General features: G+C 44.4%; 1 protein-coding gene across 2 annotated transcripts in view; it reads left to right on the top strand.

The window, feature by feature from the left end:
* TTLL6 (tubulin tyrosine ligase like 6) overlaps positions 1-21,856 on the top strand; it is a 44,618-nt gene that overhangs the window by 15,237 nt on the left and 7,525 nt on the right. For both annotated transcript variants that reach the window (XM_037993050.2, XM_073005405.1), the window contains 3 exons: positions 1,925-2,113; positions 3,290-3,461; positions 4,424-4,702. In XM_037993050.2, coding sequence (XP_037848978.2) covers positions 1,925-2,113; positions 3,290-3,461; positions 4,424-4,702 — 640 coding nt within the window. The remainder of the gene's footprint in view (positions 1-1,924; positions 2,114-3,289; positions 3,462-4,423; positions 4,703-21,856) is intronic.

Below are 21,856 nucleotides of genomic sequence, written 5' to 3'. Positions count from 1 at the left end.
ACAGAGCGAAACTCCGTCTCAAATAAATAAATACATAAATAAATAAAATAACAGTCTGTCTTGGTCCAAATTATGACTCGACAGCCTACTAGTTATGTGGCCTTTCTGTCACTTCTCTGAGCCTCAGTGATCTTTCTATGAAATGGGGCTATGATACATAAGGTTGTTGGGTGAATGAAATGAGATAATGAATATAAAAGGCTTAGCAAAGCACTTGGCACTATAATACATATCGAAGGCTATTATAATCTTGCCTGGAGTTGGAGGGAGTCATTTTAACAAATGATAATCCCATTTGGAAAATGAGTTTATATTGGCAGAATGTAGCAGTTTGAATAGTTTTACTTGGAATATTCCTTTGTTCCTAGAAATAGGAGATTAAGTTACAGATATATAGCTATATATAATGGATAGAAATTAATTAATATGGCCGGGCGCGGTGGCTCAAGCCTGTAATCCCAGCACTTTGGGAGGCCGAGACGGGCGGATCACAAGGTCAGGAGATCGAGACCATCCTGGCTAACATGGTGAAACCCCGTCTCTACTAAAAAATACAAAAAACTAGCCGGGCGAGGTGGCGAGCGTCTGTAGTCCCAGCTACTCGGGAGGCGAAGGCAGGAGAATGGCGTGAACCCGGGAGGCAGAGCTTGCTGTGAGCCGAGAGCCGGCCACTGCACTCCAGCCTGGGTGACAGAGCAAGACTCCGTCTCAAAAAAAAGAATTAAAAAAAAAAAAAAAGAAGAAATTAATTAATATTATGTGAAGCTTTAGGAATTACCAGTATAAAAATAAGACCATTCCTTTATTTTTACTATAAAGAAAGATGTGTCTGTCCTTCTCCACGTTCCCATGTTGCCAGGAGCTAACATCCCCTGCTTCCTGCTGGGCAGCACTTGCCTTGTAACTGGGGCTTCCATTCTGTAGAGAGATTGTAGTGTCAGGAGACTCTGAGCCTAGTCAAGGGCTTTTTTGTTGCTTTTCAGACCCCACTACAGCCCCCTGCACTCCTCATGGGCAGAGCCAGTCTAATCTTTTGGGGTTGAGTTTCTGGAACTGAGGCCATAAATAGCATTTATGTTTGGAAAGCACCATGTGTCTCAGGCACTTGCACTGTCTTCCCTGTAAGGAGTGGGCAGCTAGGTAGGGTGGAGTGCCGTGTGGCCTTGTTCTGGAAGCCAAGGAAACCAAGACTCCAGAAAGGGAACTGACTTGTACAAGGTCACCATGCTGGTAAATGACAGCTCTGGACCCAGAGCCCAGTGGGTCTGCTGCCTGGGATTCCAGGATGCCTTTCGCCGTGTCCTGCCATCTCTAAACTCCCCGAGAAAGAGGCAGTGTCCTGTTGAGGAGCAGCTGTGAGGTCTAAGGGCCTTCTCTGAATCAGTCTCCTCATTATTTGGCCTTGGATGTTTCTGTGGCTCTGGGTTTCCCTGCTGTAAAAGGGGGCTTATCATTTCTCCCTACCTGACCCCCACTTCCCCAGGGAGCTGTGAGGAAGAATGAGATCATTGCAGCTCATAAATGGTCATCAAGGTCATCCAGGAAGCCCTCAAATTCAGTAAAAGTACAGCGGCTATTCTGTAGAGAAGGATAATCAGGACTGTGAATGGGAAGGTGGTGACAGTCTGCCTAGTCAGAACTAAGCCGAGTGGAAAATGGGTTTTATTTGGAACAGGACAGAATTTGGTGAGTTGTCAAAAAGACTGTGCTAACCAGCTCTTAGTGCATATGACGTTGGCTGTCCCAGGAGGGCTAGAATCTCCTTTCAGGGAAACAGTTATGCATTTATTTAGCAAACCCTGATTGACCACCATTATGTGCAAGGCCTCCATCGGGCCCTAGACGACCTCCAGCTTGGACATGTCCCTTCCAGGCTTTGTCCCAAGAAAACTTGACAGCAGCCCCACGTTCTGCTTCCCAACAGGATTGAGGAAGTCAAGGGTTTCCAGGCCATGCAGTTAAAGAAAACTGAAACATATGAGAAGGAAAACTGTGGAGGGTTCCGACTGATTTATCCCAGTCTGAATTCGGAGAAGTATGAGAAGTTTTTCCAGGACAACAACTCCCTCTTCCAAAATACCGTTGCTTCCAGGGCTCGGGAGGAGTATGCCCGGTAGGAAGGCATCTGGGATGAGGTTGGTGGGGGGTTCTGGGGATTGTTTGTGATCTATTGGCTGACTGGCCTGGAGTGGCAGGGAGAGTCCCCAACCATGAAAGTTGCCAGAGCAGCCAGGCACCGTGGCTCATGCCTGTAGTCCTAGCACTTTAGGAGGCCAAAGCAGGTGGATGGCATGAACCCAGGAGTTCAAGACCAGCCTGGACAACATGGCGAAACCCCATCTCTACAAAAAAACAAAAAGGAAAATTAGCCAGGCATGGTTGCCTGTGCCTATACTCCCAGCTACTCAGGAGGCTGAGGTAGGAGAATCACCTGAGCTCAGGGCAGAGGGGTGGAGGCTGCAGTGAGTTGTGACTGCACCCCTGCACTCCAGCCTGGGTGTCAGAATCAGACCTTGTCTCAACGAAAAGCAAAAACAGAAAGTTGCCAGATGAACATCTGCCCTGGTCTCACAAGGACAAGGAATTGGAAGATTCCCTGTGTGAAGTGGAGAGAGGTAACTCTTTCTAGAAACTGACTCCCGAGGATAGCCATCCCTTCAAAGCTGCCTCATGGATTCACATAGGCGTAAACTCCAGGAGCTGGAGGGAGTCATCCACTGAGTGCAGTCCTCTCCTACCAGCTCATTTTATGGAAAGGGAGGGCAGAGCAGAGGAGTGATCACATATAAAGATGATGACGGAAGAGGGACCAGAACTCCCCTGTGTCCTGACTCATGAGACTGAGTTATTTCTGCTATATTATGTCACCTTTTGTCCACTCTCAGCATCCATTGGCTACAGAGGCCCAGCACATGAAATGGCCCAATATGAGAGCCTTTGGCTTTAGCCTCCTACCCAGACCCTCTTCCTGGCACCTGCCATGGATGGGAACTGGCCTGCTGGGAAGTGGGGAACAGATAGGGGTGTGGTGGACTAGGGAATAGCCCCCTTACCGCGTATCTCTCCTTGGATGCTGTTCCCACACGGGGGATAGTATGCTTGGCAGAATGATACTTTCCTCCACACCCTGCTCCTTAACCTTCAATCACTTGTGCAGACTGGATATGTTGGAGGAGGGAACGTGGAACTCGCTACCTCTTCGCCCAGTCATGTCCATCCCTCAAGGAGAATGCTTGCCTGCACAGCGCATCCCTAACCCCTGTGACACTCACTTGTTCTTCATGGGCAGGCAGCTGATCCAGGAGCTGAGACTAAAACGGGAGAAAAAGCCCTTCCAAATGAAGAAGAAGGTAGAGATGCAGGGGGAATCGGCAGGCGAGCAAGTGAGAAAGAAGGGCGTGAGGGGCTGGCAACAGAAACAGCAGCAGAAAGACAAGGCTGCCACCCAAGCCTCCAAACAGGTAAACCTGGATCATGGGGAACACACGTAGCCAGCACCCTTCCCCACCTGGGCCTGATCCATGGAGGGGTGCTGAGGAGACCACTGCTCAGAGCCCAGACACACTGAAGGGCCGCACAGAGGGCTTGGCAACGACGGGGTGGTGCGGGGAGCCCTGAAGGCACACAGGAGCTGGCATCTTTTAGAGAATCCCTCCGTCCAGGCAACAGAGGACTCTCACCGGTCTGTCCTGCTTGCCTCCTCCAGTAGGAGTAAGAGCAGCCAGGCCATGCTGGGAGGCTGAGCACGAACCTTATTTAGGGAATGTTATTCAGGGATTCAGGAGTGCATATACTCCTGGTCCTCAACTGCAGCTTGGGTTGGAATGCTCCCCTCTAGTAGGCCAGGGCACAGTGGAGAGAGCAGGCTACTGGGAAGAGCTTCTGGGAGCAGGACTCTCAGAACATTACATGGGATGCTGATCATGGCTGGGTCTATCCTCTGTGCAAAGCGTGGACCAGTCCTGGCTGTGGGTCAGCTGTCCAGTTGGCCTGTGGTCTGTCTTCGCCTTCTCTGCTTAGCACTCTCTTCTGGCTCAGTGGGAAAAGTCAGCTGAGTTTTCAATCCATCTCCTTTGTCTCAAAGACTCACCTGGATTAGAGTAGAGATTTTTGTTTCATATTATTTAACTTTGTTAGGGTCACAGACCCTTTAAGAATTTGATAAAAGCTATGGAATCTCTTGCCAGAAAGTACAAAATGCAGTTTTTAAACTGCAATTTCAAGTGGCTCAGACCCTGTGAAGCTATCCACGAATCCTGTAAGGGTCCCAGAATTCCAGGTTGAGAGCCCCATGTTAGAGAAATTTTGCTATCCACTGCTTTCCTCCTCATCTCCTTTGCACCTACCCCTGGGTGCAGGTGAATCTGGAAGTGGATAGAGCTAGGTTCCCATGGGCTGTGTGTTGTGATTTCCTCCTCCCCAGTACATCCAGCCATTGACATTAGTGTCCTACGCACCTGACTTGCTCTCAAGTGTCAGAGATGAAAGGAAAAATGAAACAGACGGCAGCCTCAATGAGGAAGCCCCCATGAAGGAGGCCGGCCCTGTTTCCCCCAAGCCGACGTCTGCGAGGCCCTCCAGTTCTGTACCAGACCTGAGGAATATCAGTCTCAGCAGCTCCGAGTTGGAGCCCAGTAAACCCAACTTCAGCATAAAGGAGGCCAAGTCTGCCTCTGCAGTGAACGTTTTCGCTGGCACTGTGGTAAGTAGTGAGCCGAGCTCTGGCAGGGAGTGGTGGGAGTCTTGCTTACTGGTCCTTTTTCTACCCCCAACTTGCTGTGACCCTTTGAGCAGGCCACTGAGCCTCCCTGGGCCTTGGTGTCTCCCCTTGAGAAGCCCACACTATGAAATGGCATAGCTGCTGGGAGGGCTGACATTTAGGAAGGTGCTTTTGTGAGTCCCCTCTTGGGAAGCAGGTTATCCCCCGGAGTGGTTCCTAGAGCTGCTGTGGCAAATTGCCTCCAACTTGGTGGAGGCAACACCGTTTATTCTCTCACAGTTCTTGAGGCTGGAAGTCTGAAACCAAGGTGTTGGCAGGACCATGCTCCATCTCAGGGCTCTAGGGGGAAGATCCTTCCTTGCTTCTTGCTTCTTGCTGGATTCTGTCTGGTGGCTGCTGAGTGCTTGGCAGTCCTTGGTTTGTGGCAGCATAACTCCAATCTCTACCTCTGGTGTCACGTGACTTTCTTCTCTGTGCTTCTTCTCTGTGTATCTTTTCTTTTTTCTTTTTTTTTTTTTTGAGACAAGGTCTGGCTCTGTTACCCAGGCTGGAGTGCAGTGGTGTAATCTCTGCTCACTGCAACCTCTGCCTCCCACGCTCAAGCCATCCTCCCACCTCAGCCTCCCAAGTAGCTGGGACTACAGGCACACACCACCACGCCCAGCTAATTTTTGTATTTTTTGTCAAGAAGATTTCACCATGTTGCCCATGCTGGTCTTGAACTCATGAGCTCAAGCCTCCCAAAGTGTTGAGATTACAGATGTGAGCCACCACGCCTGGCCTTCCTCTGTGTATCTTTACATGGCCTTCTTATAAGGACACCAGTCATTGGATTTAGGGCCTACCCTAATCCAGTGTGATCTCATCTTAACTTGACTAATCATACCTGTGAAGACCCTCTCTCCAAATAAGGTTTTGGTAGTACACCTTTGAACTCAGCACAGCCTTAACAGTATTTCTCAAACTCTGTTGATATACAGACACCTTGTTTTGAAGGAAAGAAAACTCTCTCAGACCCCCATGGTAGACTTAAATTATTTTTATGAATATATACAAGCATAAAACCAGATATAAAATATTTATACTTAGAGCACTTAGGCAACCATAGAACCAAACCAAAACAAATAGCACCAATGAAATTCAAATAAAAGCTGGGCGCAGTGGCTCATGCCTGTTATCCCAGCACTTTGGGAGGCCGAAGCAGGTGGATCACTGGAGGTCAGGAGTTTGAGACCAGCTTGGCCAACATGGTGAAACCCCATCTCTACTAAAATACAAAAATTAGCTAGGTGTGGTGGTGCATGCCTGTCATTTCAGCTACTTGGGAGGCTGAGACAAGAGAATTGCTTGCCCGGGAGGTGGAGGTTGCAGTGAGCCCAGATCATGCCACTGCACTCCAGCCCGGGCAACAGAGTGAGACTCTATCTCAAAAAAAAAAAAAAAAAAAGATCAAATAAAAAATATTCACTTAAGGTGATAGTTGACTTTCTATTTTTGCAGAAACGAAGTTGCCACATGAATATGGTACTAAGTGCCCTAGCACAGATCTCTTTGTGTTCCTCCCACTGAAGCCCACCAAGGGCTGACTCTGCTGTAATTACTGGAAAATCTTCAGCATTGTTGGGCCTTCATTTGGACCAAGTGCAGTAAAGAGTAGGGCAATGTTTTTCAAAATTTTAGCCATAGCCCACAGTAAGAAATCCACTTTATTTCACAATTCATCACCCTGCCCCACCTCCCACACATACACCTGGAAAAAAGTTTCTAAAACAGTGCTTAGGCATACTACATATGATATCTCAATTAACATTTTATATCCCGTGCTATTCTGTCTGTTCTATTCTTTGAAAAAGTACCAGTTAAGGCTGGGCACAGTGACTCACTCCTGTAATCTCAGCACTTTAGGAGGCCGAGGTGGGTGGATCACCTGAGGTCAGGTGTTGAAGACCAGCTTTGGCAACATGGTGAAACCCTGTCTCTACAAAAATACAAAAATTAGCCGGGCATGATGGCGAGTGCCTACAATCCCATCTACTTGGGAGGCTGAGGTGGAAGAATCACTTGAACCTGGGAGGCGGAGGTTGCAGTGAGCCAAGATCATGCCATTGCACTCCAGCCTGGGCAACAGAGTGAGACTCTTTCTCAACAAAACAAAACAAAACAAAAACAAAAACAAACAAACAAAAATATCAGTTACAACCTACCAGATTAATTCATGATTTCATAGGTTTACAACCCCGTGGTTTGAAAAGCACCTTTAAGAGAGTAAGCTTTGCAACTTCATAATTTCTTGGGCATATGACACCAAAAGCACAGTGAACAGAAGCAAAAATAGGCAAATGGGACCATGTCAAACTGAAAACTTTTGCACAGTAAAGGCAACAACCAACAGAGGGAAAACACAACTTGGGCAATGGGAGGAAATATTTGCAAACCGGGGCCAGGTGCAGTGACTCATGCCTGTAATCCCAGCACTTTGGGAGGCCAAGGCGGGAGGATCACCTGAGGATCCTGAGGTCAGGAGTTCAAGACCAGCCTGGTCAACATAGTGAAACCCCATTTCTATAAAAATACAAAACCTAACCAGCCATGGTGGTGCGTGCCTGTAATCCTAGCTACTCGGGGGGCTGAGGCAGGAGAATTACTTGAACCTGGGAGGCAGAGGTTGCAGTGAGCCAAGATCGAGCCTGGGTGATAGAGTGAGACTCTGTCTCAAAAACAAACAAACAAAACAAAAAAGAAAGAAAGAAAGAAAAAGTATATATATTTACAAACTATGTGTCTGATAAGGGATTTGCCTTAGTCTGTTCAGGGTACTATAACAGAATGCCTTAGACTGGGTAACTTATAAACAACAGAAATTTATTTCTTACAGTTCTGGAGGCTGGGAAGTCCAAGATCAAGGCGCCAGCAAGTTTGATGTCTGGTGAGGGCCTATCCCTCATAGATGGCAGCTTCTTGCTGTGTCCTCACATGGTGGAAGGAGCTAGCTAACTCTCTGAGGCCTGTTTTATAAGGGTACCAATTCTACTCATGAGGGTTCTGCCCTTATCACCTAGTCATCTCCCAAAGGCCCCACCTCTTACTACCATCCCCTTGGGGGTTAGGACTTCAATATGAATTTTGGGGGAATATCAACATTCACACCATAGCAGGCTTAATATCCAGCATATATGAAGAATTCCTACATCTCAACAGCAACAAAAATACAATTTAAAAATAGACGAAGGACTTGAACAAACATTTTTCTAAAGAAGATAAACAAATGGCCAATAGCATGAAAAGATGCTCAACATCACTAGTCATCAGGGAAATGCACATCAAAACCATGAAATATCACCTCATAGCTGTTAGGATAGTCATTACTTTTAAAAAAATGAAAAACAGAGGGGCTGGGCGCAGTGCCTCACACCTGTAATCCCAGCACTTTGGGAGGCCGAGACGGGCGGATCACAAGGTCAGGAGATCGAGACCATCCTGGCTATCATGGTGAAACCCTGTCTCTACTAAAAATACGAAAAATTACCTGGGTGTGGTGGCGGGCACCTGTAGTCCCAGTTACTCGGGAGGCTAAGGCAGGAGAATGGCGTGAACCCGGGAGGTGGAGCTTGCAGTGAGCCAAGATCGTGCCACTGCATTCCAGCCTGGGCAACAGAACGAGACTCTGCCTCAAAAACAACAACAACAACAACAAAATAAAACAAACAAACAAACAAAAAAAACAGAAAATAAGCCTTGGTGAGGATGTGGAGAAATTGGAATCTTTCTGCACTGTTGATGGGAATGTAAAATGCTGCAGCCTCTAAGAAAACAATGCGGAGCTTCCTCAAAAAATTAAAAATAGGGCCAGGTGTGGTGGCTTATGCCTGGAATCCCAGCACTTTGGGAAGCTGAGGCAGGCAGATCACTTAAGGCCAAGAGTTCAAGACCAGCCTGGCCAACATCGTGAAACCCCGTCTCTACTAAAAATACAAAAATTAGCCAGGTGTGGTGGCACACACATGTAATGCCAGCTCCTCAGGAGGCTGAGGCAGGAGAATTGCTTGAACCCGGGAGGCGGGTTTACAGTGAGCCAAGATCACACCACTGCACTCCAGCCTGGGCAATACAGTGAGACTCCTGTCTAAAAAAAAAAAAAATTAAAAATAGAATTACCATCCCACTAACCATCCCACTCCTGTGTATATATCCAAAATAATTGAAAACAGGATCTCAAAAAGATATTTGCACACCCATGTTCATTGCAACATTTTTCATAATAGCCAAGAGGTAGAAGCAACCTAAAATGTCCATCAACCGCAGATAAATGAATAAAGAAAATGTGGTATATACATATAATGAAATATTATTCAGCCTTAAAAAAGAGAGTAATCCTGTCAAATGCTGCAACAGGACTGAACCTTGAGGATGTTTATGCTAAGTGAAAGAAGCTAGTCACAGAAAGATAAATACTGTTATGAGTCCACTTCTGTGAAGTATCTAGAGTAGCCACTCTTACAAAGTGGAATCATGGTTGCCAGGAACTGGGCGGAGGGAGAGAGAGGGGAATTGTCTAATAAATACAGAAGTTAAGTTTCACAAGGTGCAGAAGTTCTAGAGATCTCTTGCACAACAAATGTGCATATAGTTAACACTACTACACATAGAACACTTTAAAATGACTAAGATGGTAGATTTTATGTTATTTATTTATTTATTTATTTATTTTAACCACAACTTGAAATAGAGTTTATGCTTTGGAGATCTGGCTGCCTTCGATTGGATCCTGGAGTCTCCTTTTAGTAGATACAGAACTTCCTTTTAGTCACTTTAAATTCTCTAAGCCTCGGTTTTCCCATTTAAAGAATGGATTTTTAAAAATAGAGTCTGGGTGCAGTGGCTCACATCTGTAATGCCAGCATTTTGGGAGGCTGAGGTGGGCAGATCATTTGAGGTCAGGAGTTCGCTGAGGCAGGAGAATCGCTTGGACCCAGGAGGGAGAGATTGCAGTGAGCTGAGATTGCGCCATTGCACGCCAGCCTGGGCGACAAGAACCAAACTCCATCTCAAAATAAACAAAATGTATTTAAATATAATTTGATTATACATCTCATTCTATGTCCTCTTTTTTTTTCTGAGCCCTGTTTTTTTCCTAAGATTAAATTTACTCAAATCTTAACTGTACAATTTTGGCAAATAAATATACCCTATAACCTACATGCTATCATGATATATCATGATACAGAACATTTTGATATCTCCAGAAAGTTTCCTCCTGTTTATTCCCAAGCAATCTCCCTCCCCTCATCCCTCCTCAAGGCATCTGCTACCCTGACTCTGACTTCTTTGACTTTTTCACCTTAGTTTTGCCTGTTCTAGAATTTTACGTACATGGAATAATATAGTATATATTCTTTTGTGTATGGCTTCTTTGGCTCAGTACCATATCCCTGAGATAAATCCATGTTGTTGAGCTAATCAGTAGTTTGCTAAGTTGTATTTCACTGTACAGACATACTACAGTTTGTTTATCCATTCACCTATTGACAGACTTTTGGGTTGTTCCCAGTTTTTTGTTTGTTTGGTTGTTTATTTTATAGTCATTAAAGCTCCTGTGAACATTTTTGTAAACAGCTTTTTGTGGACAAATGTTTTCATTTCCTTGTATAACTACCTAGGAGAAAGATCATTGGATCAAAAGGTAAATCTATATGTAACTTTATAAGAAACTCCAAAGTGACTGTATTATTGTACATTTTAACTAGCAATTTATGAGAGTTCCAGTTGCTCCATAGCTCCATCTCTTTGTTAACATTTTGGTGTTATCTGTCTCTCTTTTTTTTTTTGAGATAGAGTCTCGCTCTGTTGCCCAGGCTAGAGTGCAGTGGCACAGTCTTGGCTCACTGCAACCTCAGCCTCCAGGGTTCAGCAATTCTCATGCCTCAGCTTTTAAATTTGAACCACTCTAATGGCTATGTTTTGATATCTCATTGTAGTTTTACTTTGTATTTCCCTGATGTTTACTGGTTATTTATCTTTCTTTGTCAAGTATGTTCAAGTTTTCATCCCCTCTCTTTTTTCCCCAGCCTCTGAGACAGAGCCTCACTCTGTCACCCAGGTTGGAATGCAGTGGCACCATCATAGCTCACTGCAACCTCAAATTCCTGAGCTCAAGGGATCCTCCCTTTCACCTCAGCCTCCTGAGTGGCTGAGACTACAGGCCCTCACCACTGTTCCTGGCTAATCTTTTTGTTGTTGTTGTTGTTGAGATGGAGTCTCACTCTGTTACCCAGGCTGGAGTGCAATGGTGTGGTCTCAGCTCACTGCAACCTCCAACTCCCGGGTTCAAGAGATTCTCCTGCCTCAGCCTCCTGAGTAGCCAGGATTACAGATGAGCACCACCACCCCCAGCTAATTTTTGTATTTTTAGTAGAGATGGGGTTTCATTATGTTGGTCAGGCTGGTCTCAAACTCCTGACTTTGTGATCAGCCCGCCTCAGCCTCCCAAAGTGCTGGGATTACAGGTGTGAGCCACTACGTCTGGCAATTTTTTTTTTTTTTTTTAAGAGACCGAGTCTTGCTTTGTTGCCCAGGCTGGTTTCAAATTCCTGGGCTCAAGCAGTCCTCCCACCTCAGCCTCCCAATGTGCTGGGATTACAGGCACAAGCCACTGTGCCTGGCCCCCTTTTTGGATAGGATTGTTTGTCTCTTGATATTCCATTATGGGAATTACTTAATTTATATATTCTGGAAATTTGCCTATTTTTTTCCTAATAGTGTTTTTTGATTAGTGAAAAATTTTAATTTTGATAAAGTTTATCAATTTATCTTGTATATGTCTTCCTTCCTTTCTTCCTTCCTCCCTCCCTCTTTCTTTATTTCTTTCTTTTCTTTTCTTTTTTTTTTTTTTTTTGAGATGGAGTCTCGCTCTGTAGCCCAGGCTGTAGTGCAGTGGCATGATCTTGGCTCACTGCAACCTCTGCCTCCCGGGTTCAAGTGATTTTCCTGCCTCAGCCTCCCGAGCAGCTGGGACTACAGGTACACACCACCACACCTGGCTACTTTTTGTATTTTTAGTAGAGACGTAGTTTCGTCATGTTGATCAGGCTGGTCTTGAACCCCTGACCTCAAGTGACCTGCCTGCCTGGGCCTCCCAAAGTGTTGGGATTAAAGGCGTGAGCCACCGCGCCCAGCATGACTGTTGCTTTCTATATCCTATCTAAGAGATTTTTATGTACCTCAGGTCACAAATATATTCTCCTATGTTTTTTCTTTTTTGAGACAGTCTCACTCTGTTCCCAGGCGCCCACCACCATGCCTGGTTAATTTTTGTATTTTTAGTAGAGATGAGGTTTCACCATATTGGTCAGGCTGGTCTCGAACTCCTGACCTCAGGTGATCCTCCTGCCTCAGCCTCCCAATGTGCTGGGATTATAGGCCTGAACCACTGCACCTGGCCACTCCTATGTTTTTTCTAGAAGTTTTATAACTTTAGCTTTATGTTTCAGGTTCATGATTCACATCAAATTAATTTTTAAGTATGTTAGATGACGAGATCCAAGGTTTGTTTTTGCCATATATATGTTCAGTTGTACCCAAACTATTTATTGTAAAGACTTTCCTTTATCATTGAATTGTTTTGGTAACTTGGCTGAAAAGTGATTGACTATGTAAATGTAGATCTATTTTTGTACTCTAATCTGTTCCTTTGATTTTTTAGGGGGGGGTGTGTGTGTGTGTCTATCCTTATGCCAATACCACATTGTCTTGATTACTGAACCCTATATAGAAAATCTTGGAATCAGATAATATAAGTCCTCCACTTTTGCTGTTTATTTTCAAGACTGTTTTGGGTCTTCTAGGTCCTTTGCATTTCCACTTAAATTATCAATTTTTGCAAAGAAGCACGCTGGGATTCTGATTGGCATTGTGCTGAATCTGCAGAAAATTTTGAGGAGAAACAATTTCTTTAACAATAGTGAATCTTTGGTATTATGCAGCAAGAAATCAAAATAAAACAAAACAAAATAGTGAATCTTCCAATCTTCCAACATGATTCATCTTTCCATTTATTTAGATATTCTCTCATTTCCTCAACAAAGTTTTATAGTTTTTAATGTAGACATTCTGCACATCTTTTGTTAAATTTATTCCTATTTGTTTTTTGACAATATTATAAATGGAATTATTTATTTAGATTTTAATTTCTAGTTGTTTGTTCTTAGCATATAGAAATAATGATTAATGTATACTATCCTGAATTTTGAGACTTAAATTTCTTAAGAATTCTAGTTAGTTTTTTTGTTGATTCTTTAGGATTTTCATCATATGTCATTTTCAAATAAAAACAGTTTTACTTCTTTCCAATCATTAGGCTCTTTATTTTTCTTGCTTTATTGCACTGGCTAGGACTTCTGGTACAATGTTGAATAGCGGTGGAGACAGCAAACATCTTTGTCTTGTTTCCAATGTTAGCGGGGAAACATTCCATCTTTTACTATTAAGTATGATGTTCGTTGTCAGGTGTTTGTAGATGCCCTTTATCAGATTGAAAAAGGTCCCTTCTGTTCCTAGTTTGCTGAGAGTTTTTAAAAATAATGGATGGATGAGGCTGGGTGCAGTGTCTCACGCCTGTAATCCCAACACGTTGGGAGGCCGAGGTGGGCAGATCACCTGAGGTGGGGAGGTCGAGACTAACCTGACCAACATGGAGAAACCCCGCCTCTACTAGAAATACAAAATTAACCGGATGTGGTGGCGCATGCCTGTAATCTCAGCTAATCAGGAGGCTGGGTCAGGAGAATTGCTTGAACCTGGGAGGCAGAGATTGCAATGAGCCAAGGTCATGCCATTACTCCAGCCTGGGCAACAAAAGCAAAACTCTGTCTCAAATAGTAATAATAATAATAGCCGGGCGTGGTGGCTCAAGCCTGTAATCTCAGCACTTTGGGAGGCCGAGACGGGCGGATCACGAGGTCAGGAGATCGAGACCATCCTGGCTAACACGGTGAAACCCTGTCTCTACTAAAAATACAAAAAAACTAGCCCAGCAAGGCAGCAGGTGCCTGTAGTGCCAGCTACTCGGGAGGCTGAGGCAGGAGAATGGCGTGAACCTGGGAGGCGGAGTTTGCAGTGAGCTGAGATTCAGCCACTGCATTCCAGCCTGGGAGACAGAGAGAGACTCCGTCTCAAAAAAAAAAAAAAAAAAATAATAATAATAATAATAGATGGATGTTGAACACTGTCAAGTGTTTTTTGGGCATCAAATGATATAATCATATGGATTTTTTTCTTTAGACTGCTAATATGGTGGGTTACACTGATTGATTTTTCAATATTGAACCTACCTTGCATTCCCAAGATAAACCTCACTTGGTCATGGTATATTTTTTTAATACATTGCTGAATTTAATTTGCTAAAATTTTGTTGGGAAATTTTATGTCTAAGTTCATAAAAGATACTGGTCTATAGTGTTTTTTTTCCTTCTGTTTTCTTTGTATATCTTTGATATCAGTGTAATTCTGGCCCCATAAAGTGAGTTGGGAAGTAGGAAGTATTCCTTTCTCTTTGGTTTTCTGCAAGAGATTATATAGATTTGTCGTTAATTCTTTTTTATTTTTTTTTTAAGATGGAGTCTCGGCCGGGCACGGTGGCTCACTCCTGTAATCCCAGCACTTTGGGAGGCCGAGATGGGTGGATCACAAGGTCAGGAGATTGAGACCATCCTGGCTATCACGGTGAAACCCTGTCTCTACTAAAAATATGAAAAATTAGCCGGACGTGGTGGCGGGTGCCTGTAGTCCCAGCTACTCGGGAGGCTGAGGTGGGAGAATGGCGTGAACCCAGGAGGCGGAGCTTGCAGTGAGCCGTGATGGCGCCATTGCACTCCAGTCTGGGCAACAGAGCAAGACTCTGTCTCAAAAAAAAAAAAAAAAAAAAAAGATGGAGTCTCACTCTGTCACCCAGGCTAGCGTGCAGTGGCACGATCTTTGCTCAGTCTCCTGGGTTCAATCAATTCTCCTGCCCCAGCCTCCTGAGTAGCTGGGATTTATAGGTGCCTGCCACTATGCCCACCTAGTTTTTGTATTTTTAGTAGAGACATGGTTTCACCATGTTGGCCAGGCTTGTCTCGAACTCCTGATCTCAAGTGATCCACCCACCTCAGCTTTCCAAAGTGCTGGGATTACAGGCATGAGCCATGGTGCCTAGTGATTTGTCATTATTTCTTATCTAAATATCTGGATAGAATTCTCCAGAGAAACTATCTGGGCCTGGACTTTTCTTTTTTAGAGTATTTTAAACTAAAAATTCAATTTAAAAAAGTAGATATAAGACTATCCAAATCGGCCGGGCGCGGTAGCTCAAGCCTGTAATCCCAGCACTTTGGGAGGCTGAGACGGGCGGCTCACGAGGTCAGGAGATTGAGACCATCCTGGCTAACACGGTGAAACCCCGTCTCTACTAAAAAATACAAAAAACTAGCCGGGCGAGGTGGCGGGCCCCTGTAGTCCCAGCTACTCGGGAGGCTGAGGCAGGAGAATGATGTAAACCCGGGAGGCGGAGCTTGCAATGAGCTGAGATCCGGCCACTGCACCCCAGCCTGGGCAACAGAGCGAGACTTCGTCTCAAAAAAAAAAAAAAAAAAAAAAAAAAAAAAAAGACTATCCAAATCACTTATTTTATTTTAAGTGAATTTTGGCAGTTTGTGGTTTTTGAGGTATTGGTTCATTTCATCTAAGGGGGCTTTATACATGAAGAGTTATTTATAGTAGTCCCTATTTTCATTTTAATGCCTGTAGAGTCTAGTGATACCCTCTTTTTCATTCCTGATATTAGTAATTTCCTTATTCTTTCTCTCTTTTTTTCTTTATAAATGTTGCTGGAGTTATCAATTTTATTGACCTTTAAAAAAAAAACCTGGGGCCGGGCGCGGTGGCTCAAGCCTGTAATCTCAGCACTTTGGGAGGCCGAGACGGGCGGATCACAAGATCAGGAGATCGAGACCATCCTGACTAACACAGTGAAACGCCGTCTCTACTAAAAATACAAAAATTAGCCGAGCGTGGTGGTGGGCGCCTGTAGTCCTAGCTACACGGGAGGCTGAGGCAGGAGAATGGCATGAACCCGGGAGGTGGAGCTTGCAGTGAGTGGAGATTGCACCACAGCACTCCAGCCTGGGCGACAGAGCGAGACTCCGTCTCAAAAAAAAAAAAAAAAAAAACCAACCTGGATTTTGGGCCAGGCGTGGTAGCTCACGCCTGTAATCCTAGCACTTTGGGAGGCCGAGGCGGGTGGATTGCCTGAATTCAGGAGTTCGAGAACAGCCTGGGCAACACAGTGAAACCCCGTCTCTACTAAAATACAAAAAAGTAGCTGGGTGTGGCGGTGTGCGCCTATATTCCCAGCTACTCAGGAGGCTGAGGCAGGATAATTGCTTGCATCTAGGAGGCGGAGGTTTCAGTGAGCCGAGATCGTGCCCTGCGCTCTACCCTGGGCGAGAGAGTGAGACTCCGTCTCCAAAACAAACAAACAAACAAACAAACAAACAAACTGGATTTTGGTTTCATTGAATTTTGTCTATTTTTCTATTTTTGATTTTATTGATTTCTGCTATTTTTTAATACTTTCCTTCTGCTTGCCTGGGATTTATTTTACTTTTCTAGTTTTTTTTTTTTTTTTTTTGAGATAGAGTTTTGTTCTTGTTGCCCAGGCTGGAGTGCAATGGTGCAATCTCGTCTCACTGCAACCTCCGCTTCCCAAGTTCAAGCGATTCTCCTGCCTCAGCCTCCCGAGTAACTTGGGATTACAGGCATGCACCACCACACCCGGCTAATTTTGTATTTTTAGTAGAGATGACTTTCTCCATGTTGGTCAGGTTGGTCTTCAACTCCCAACCCCAGGTGATCCACCCGCTTTGGCCTCCCAAAGTGCAGGGATTGCAGGTGTGAGCCACCGCACCTGTCTACTTTTCTAGTTTTTTAATGAGAAAGCTTAGATGATTGATTAAGACTTTTTTCCTAATATAGTCATTTATTTATTTTTATCTTTAGACAGGCTCTCACTCTATTGCCCACGCTGGAGTGTAATGGCACAATCACGGCTCACTGCAACCTCAGTCTTCCTGGGCTAAAGCTATCCTCCCACCTCAGCTTCCTGAGTAGCTGGGATACAGGCGTGCACCACTACGCCCAGCTAATTTTTGTATTTTTAGTAGCGACTGGGTTTTACCATGTTGGCCAGGCTGGTCTCGTACTCCTGACCTCAAATGATCCACCTGCCTTAGCTTCTCGAAGTGCTGGGATTATAGGCATGAGCCTGTAATGTGTCTGAGTGTGGTTTTATTTGTAAAAGGTGAAAGATTTATACAATCTAAAGAGAAACCAGAGTATGGTTTTATTTGTATTTACCTTACTTAGGGTTCTTGATCTTGTTTCTGTAAGTTAATGGCTTTCACCAAATTTGATAAATTTATTGCCATTATTCAAAATCTTTTGCTGTCTTGTTTCTCTTCTCTTCTGGACTCTTCAATAACATGTATGTTAAGTTACAGAATATTGTCTCACAGACTTCTTAGGCTCTACTTATTTTTTTTTAATCTTGTTTCTCTTTTGTTTTCAGACTGAATAATTTCTATTGCTCTATAGTCAAACTCGCTGACTCTTTTGTCTGCCATTAAGCCCATTCAGTGAATTTTTAATTTCAATTATTATACCTTTAAGCCCTATAGAAATACTACTCAGTTCTTTTTATTTATTTATTTTTTTGAGACAGAGTCTCACTCTATCACCCAGGTTGGAGTGCAGTGGCACAATTACAGCTTACTGCAGCCTCAACTTTCTGGGCTAAAGCAATCCTCTGACTTCAGCCTCCCAAGTAGGTGGGACACAGGTGCATGTCACCATGCTTGGCTAATCTTTGTAGTTTTTGTACATGTTGCCAGACTAGTGTTCTTTTTTATAGTTTGTGTTTTTCTGCTTAGATTCCCAACTTTTGAATTTTGTACGCATACATTCTTTTAATTTTTTTTTTTTTTTTTTTTTTTTTTTTTTTTTTTGAGACAGAGTCTCACTCTGCCGCCAGGCTGGAGTGCAGTGGTGCAGTGTTGGCTCACTGCAACCTCTGCCTCCCAGGTTCAAGTGATTCTTCTGCCTCAGCCTCCTGAGTAGCTGGGACTACAGGCACGTACCACCACACCCAGCTAATTTTTGTATTTTAGTGGAGATGGGGTTTCACCAGGATGTTGGCCAGGATGGTCTTGATCTCTTGACTTCATGATCCAGCCACCTCGGCCTCCCAAAGTGTTGGGATTACAGGCATGAGCCACCGCACCCGGCCATATTCTTTTAATTCTTTGGCCATATTTATAATGCCTGCTAAAGTTCTTGTCTGCTAATGAACCAACATTTGGGTCATCTCATAGTATTTTATTTCTTTATTTTTATTTATTTACTATTTTAATTTTTGAAGCAATAGGGTCTTGCTATGTTGCCCAGGCTGGTCTAGAACTCCTGGTCTCAAGCAATCCACCCGCCTTGGCTTCCCAAAGTGCTGGGATTATAGGTGTGAGCCACTGCAGCCAGCTGGTCTTAGAGTAGACTACTTTTTTCTCTTGAATGTGGATTATATTTTTCTGGTTTTTTTTTTTTTTGCATATCTAGTGGGAGTTTTTGTTTTGTTTTGTTTTCAGATAGAATCTCGCTTTGTTACCCGGGCTGCTGGAGTGCAGTGGCACAATGTCAGCTCACCACAACCTCTGCCACCCGAGTTCAAGTGATTCTTCTGCCTCAGCCTCCCGAGTAGGTGGAATTGCAAGTACCTATCACCACGCCCGGCTGATTTTTGTATTTTTAGTAGAGATGGGGTTTCACCATGTTGGTTAGGCTGGTCTCAAGCACCTGACCTCAAGTGATCCTCCTGCCTTGTCCTCCCAGAGTTCTGGGATTACAGGTGTGAGCCACCGCACCTGGCTATATCTAGCGGTTTTAAGTTTGGATGCTGGACATCACGAATTATGCATGATGCAGTGATTCATTGTAGAATCTCTGGATTCTGTTTGTTCTTCTAAAGAGCAATATCTATCTATCTATCTATCTATCTATCTATCTACCTATCTAGATAAATATATATATTTTAGTCAAGGTCATCCTGCTCTGTCACCCAAGCTGGAGTGAAGTGGTGTGATCATAGCTCACTATGACCTCAAACTCTCAGGCTCAAGTGATCCTCCTGCCTCAGCCTCCCGAGTAGCTAGGACTACAGGTGTGCACCACCATGCTTGGCTAATTTTTAAACAATTATTTTAGAGATGAGGATCTTGCTGTGTTGCTCAGGCTGGTCTCAAACTCTTGGCCTTAAGTGATCCTTCCCCCTCTGCCTCCCGAATACTTGGGATTACAGGCATGAACCACCTTGCCCAGCCTAAAGAGTGATTTTTATTTGAACAATCCATTAACTTCACGTTCTAAATCTACTGTGGTCAGCAGCAATCGAAATCTTATTAGTTATTTCAGCCTCTAGTGCTTTTTTTTTTATTGGGTCCCCTGAGATCCTTTCCTCCCCATTCCACACCCCCCAGCACGTGTAGTTTATCAGTCATGCCAAACTGCACATAAAAGGATTTCACACTTTCACAATTTACGCTCTGCATCTCTGGCTTCTCTGACTGCCTCAAACTTTACCTCTAGCCAGTAAGGCTGTGGCTTTCTGCTGCCCACGCCGTGTGGATTGTGGGTGTCCTTGGACAAAAAGCTGCAAAGCTGCAGATCTCATCAAGTGCAGTTTCTTTTGTTCCCCAACACTAGCTTTTGTTTGTTTGTTTGGTTGGTTGGTTTTTTTGTTTGTTTTTGAGACAGAGTTTTACCCTTGTCACCCAGGCTGGAGTGCAATGGTGTGATCTCGGTTCACTGCAACCTCCACCTCCCAAGTTCAAGTGATTTTCCTGCCTCAGCCTCCTGAGTAGCTGGCATTACAGGCATCTGCCAGCACACCTGGCTAATTTTTGTATTTTTAGTAGAGATGGAGTTTCACCATGTTGGCCAGGCTGGTCTCGAATTCCTGATCTCAGCTGATCCACCCACCTCAGCCTCCCAAAGTGCTGAGATTACAGGCATGAGCCGCCTTGCCTGGCCTTGAGACTAGGTTTCAACCGCCCATTTCACCCTATCAGTTCTCCAAGGTAGGGACATACAGGTTGCCTTTGCTTCTCCCCCACTATAAATAATGCTGCAGTGAACATCCATCTATATGTTTTTTTATTATGATAAAATATATCACATAAAACTTACCATTTTAATTATTTTTAAGTGTCTAATTCAGTGTCATTAAGACAGACACACATTTGTGCAGTGATCATCGCTATCTACTTCCAGAATTTTCCCATCACCCTAAACAGAAAATCTGTACCCATTAAACATGACTCTTCATTCTCCCCCCCCCTCAGCCCCTGGAAACCCCTGTTCTCCTTTCTGTCTCTAGGAATTTGACTACTCTAGGGACCTCATATAAGTGGAACATATAGTATTTGTACTTTTGCGTCTGGCTTATCTCGCTTAGCATAAGGTTTTCAAGGTTCAGCCATGTTACAGCATGTATCAGAACTTCCTTCCTTTTGAAGACTGAAGAATATTCCATTATATATATTTAGGGTTTATACCATTTTGTTTATCCCTCCATCCGTTGTGAACATTTGAGTTTTCTACTTTTTAGCTATTGTGAATAATGCTGCGGTAAACACTGGTGTATGTTTTTTTCTTTTTTCTTTTTTTTTTTTTTTTCCTGAGATGAAATCTCGCTCTTTCCCCCCAGGCTGGAGTGCAGGGGCGCGATCTCGGCTCACGGCAACCCCCGCCTCCCAGGTTCAAGTGATTCTCCTGCCTCAGCCTCCTGAGTACCTGGGATTACGGGCTCCCGCCACCACGCCTGGCTAGTTTTTGTATTTTTAGTAGAGATGGGGTTTCACCATGTTGGCCAGGCTGGTCTCAAACTCCTGAGGTGATCCGCCCACCTCAGCCTCCCAAAGTGCTGGGATTACAGGGATGAGCCACGGCACCTGGCCTGTTTTTTTCTTTTTTGAGACAGAGTCTCACTCTGTCATTCAGGTTGCAGTGCAGTGGCACCATCTTGGTTCACTGTAACCTCCGTCTCCCAGGCTCAAGCAGTTCTCTCACCTCAGCCTCCCAAGTAGCTGGGACCACAGGTGCACACCACCATGCCCAGCTAATTTTTGGTAGAGACAGGATTTTGCCATGTCTGCCAGGCTGGTCTCAAACTCCTAAACTCAAGCAATCTGCCTGCCTCAGCCTCCCAAAGTGCTGGGATTACAGATATGAGCCACCATGACCGGCCACAGTGTATGTATTTTTCAAGAGCTGTCTAATAACTTATTAACTATATATACCTAGCGGAAGAATTGCTAGGTCACAGAATATTTGTAATTTTACTTTGCCAAATATTTCTAGGTGGTTCAGAATGCCTATAGCAGCCTAGATTCTCAGCAGCAGGGGGTTCCTCTTCCTCTGCACAACACTGGCATTACCTAACTTTCTAATTTTTGCCAGTTTGATGGCTGTAAAATAATACCTAGGCCAGGAGTAGTTTGTTTGTTTGATTTTTTTTTTGGTTTGGTTTTGAGACAGAGTTTCACTCTTGTCGCCCAGGCTGGAGTGCAATGGTGCGATCTTGGTTCACTGCAACCTCCACTTCCCAAGTTCAAGTGATTCTCCTGCCTCCAGGAGGCAGGAGATTACAGGTTCATGCCTGTAATCCCAGCACTTTGGGAGGCTGAGGTGGGCTGATCACTTGAACCCAGGAGTTTGAGACCAGCCTGAGCAACATGGCAAAACCCCATCTCTACAAAAAATACAAAAGCTGGACGTGATGGTGCATGCCTGTGGTCCCAACTACTTGGGAGACAGAGGTGGGAGGATTACTTGAGCCCAGGAGGTGGAGGTTAGAGTGAGCCAAGATTGCACCACTGCGCTCCAGCCAGGGTGACAGGGCGAGACCCTGTCTCAAATAATAACAATAACAATAACAATAATAATACCTATTGTTCTGATGGCCAATCTTTGTTGTTTATAATCTCTCTCATGTTTAGAGACTTTTAGAGGAGGCTATAGAGTCTTCTACCGTCTTCTGACCTACTGTTTAACCAATTC

Source organism: Chlorocebus sabaeus, chromosome 16, assembly GCF_047675955.1.
Source record: "Chlorocebus sabaeus isolate Y175 chromosome 16, mChlSab1.0.hap1, whole genome shotgun sequence".
NCBI classification, from domain to species: domain Eukaryota; kingdom Metazoa; phylum Chordata; class Mammalia; order Primates; family Cercopithecidae; genus Chlorocebus; species Chlorocebus sabaeus.
This window is presented reverse-complemented; position numbering and strand designations above follow the sequence as displayed.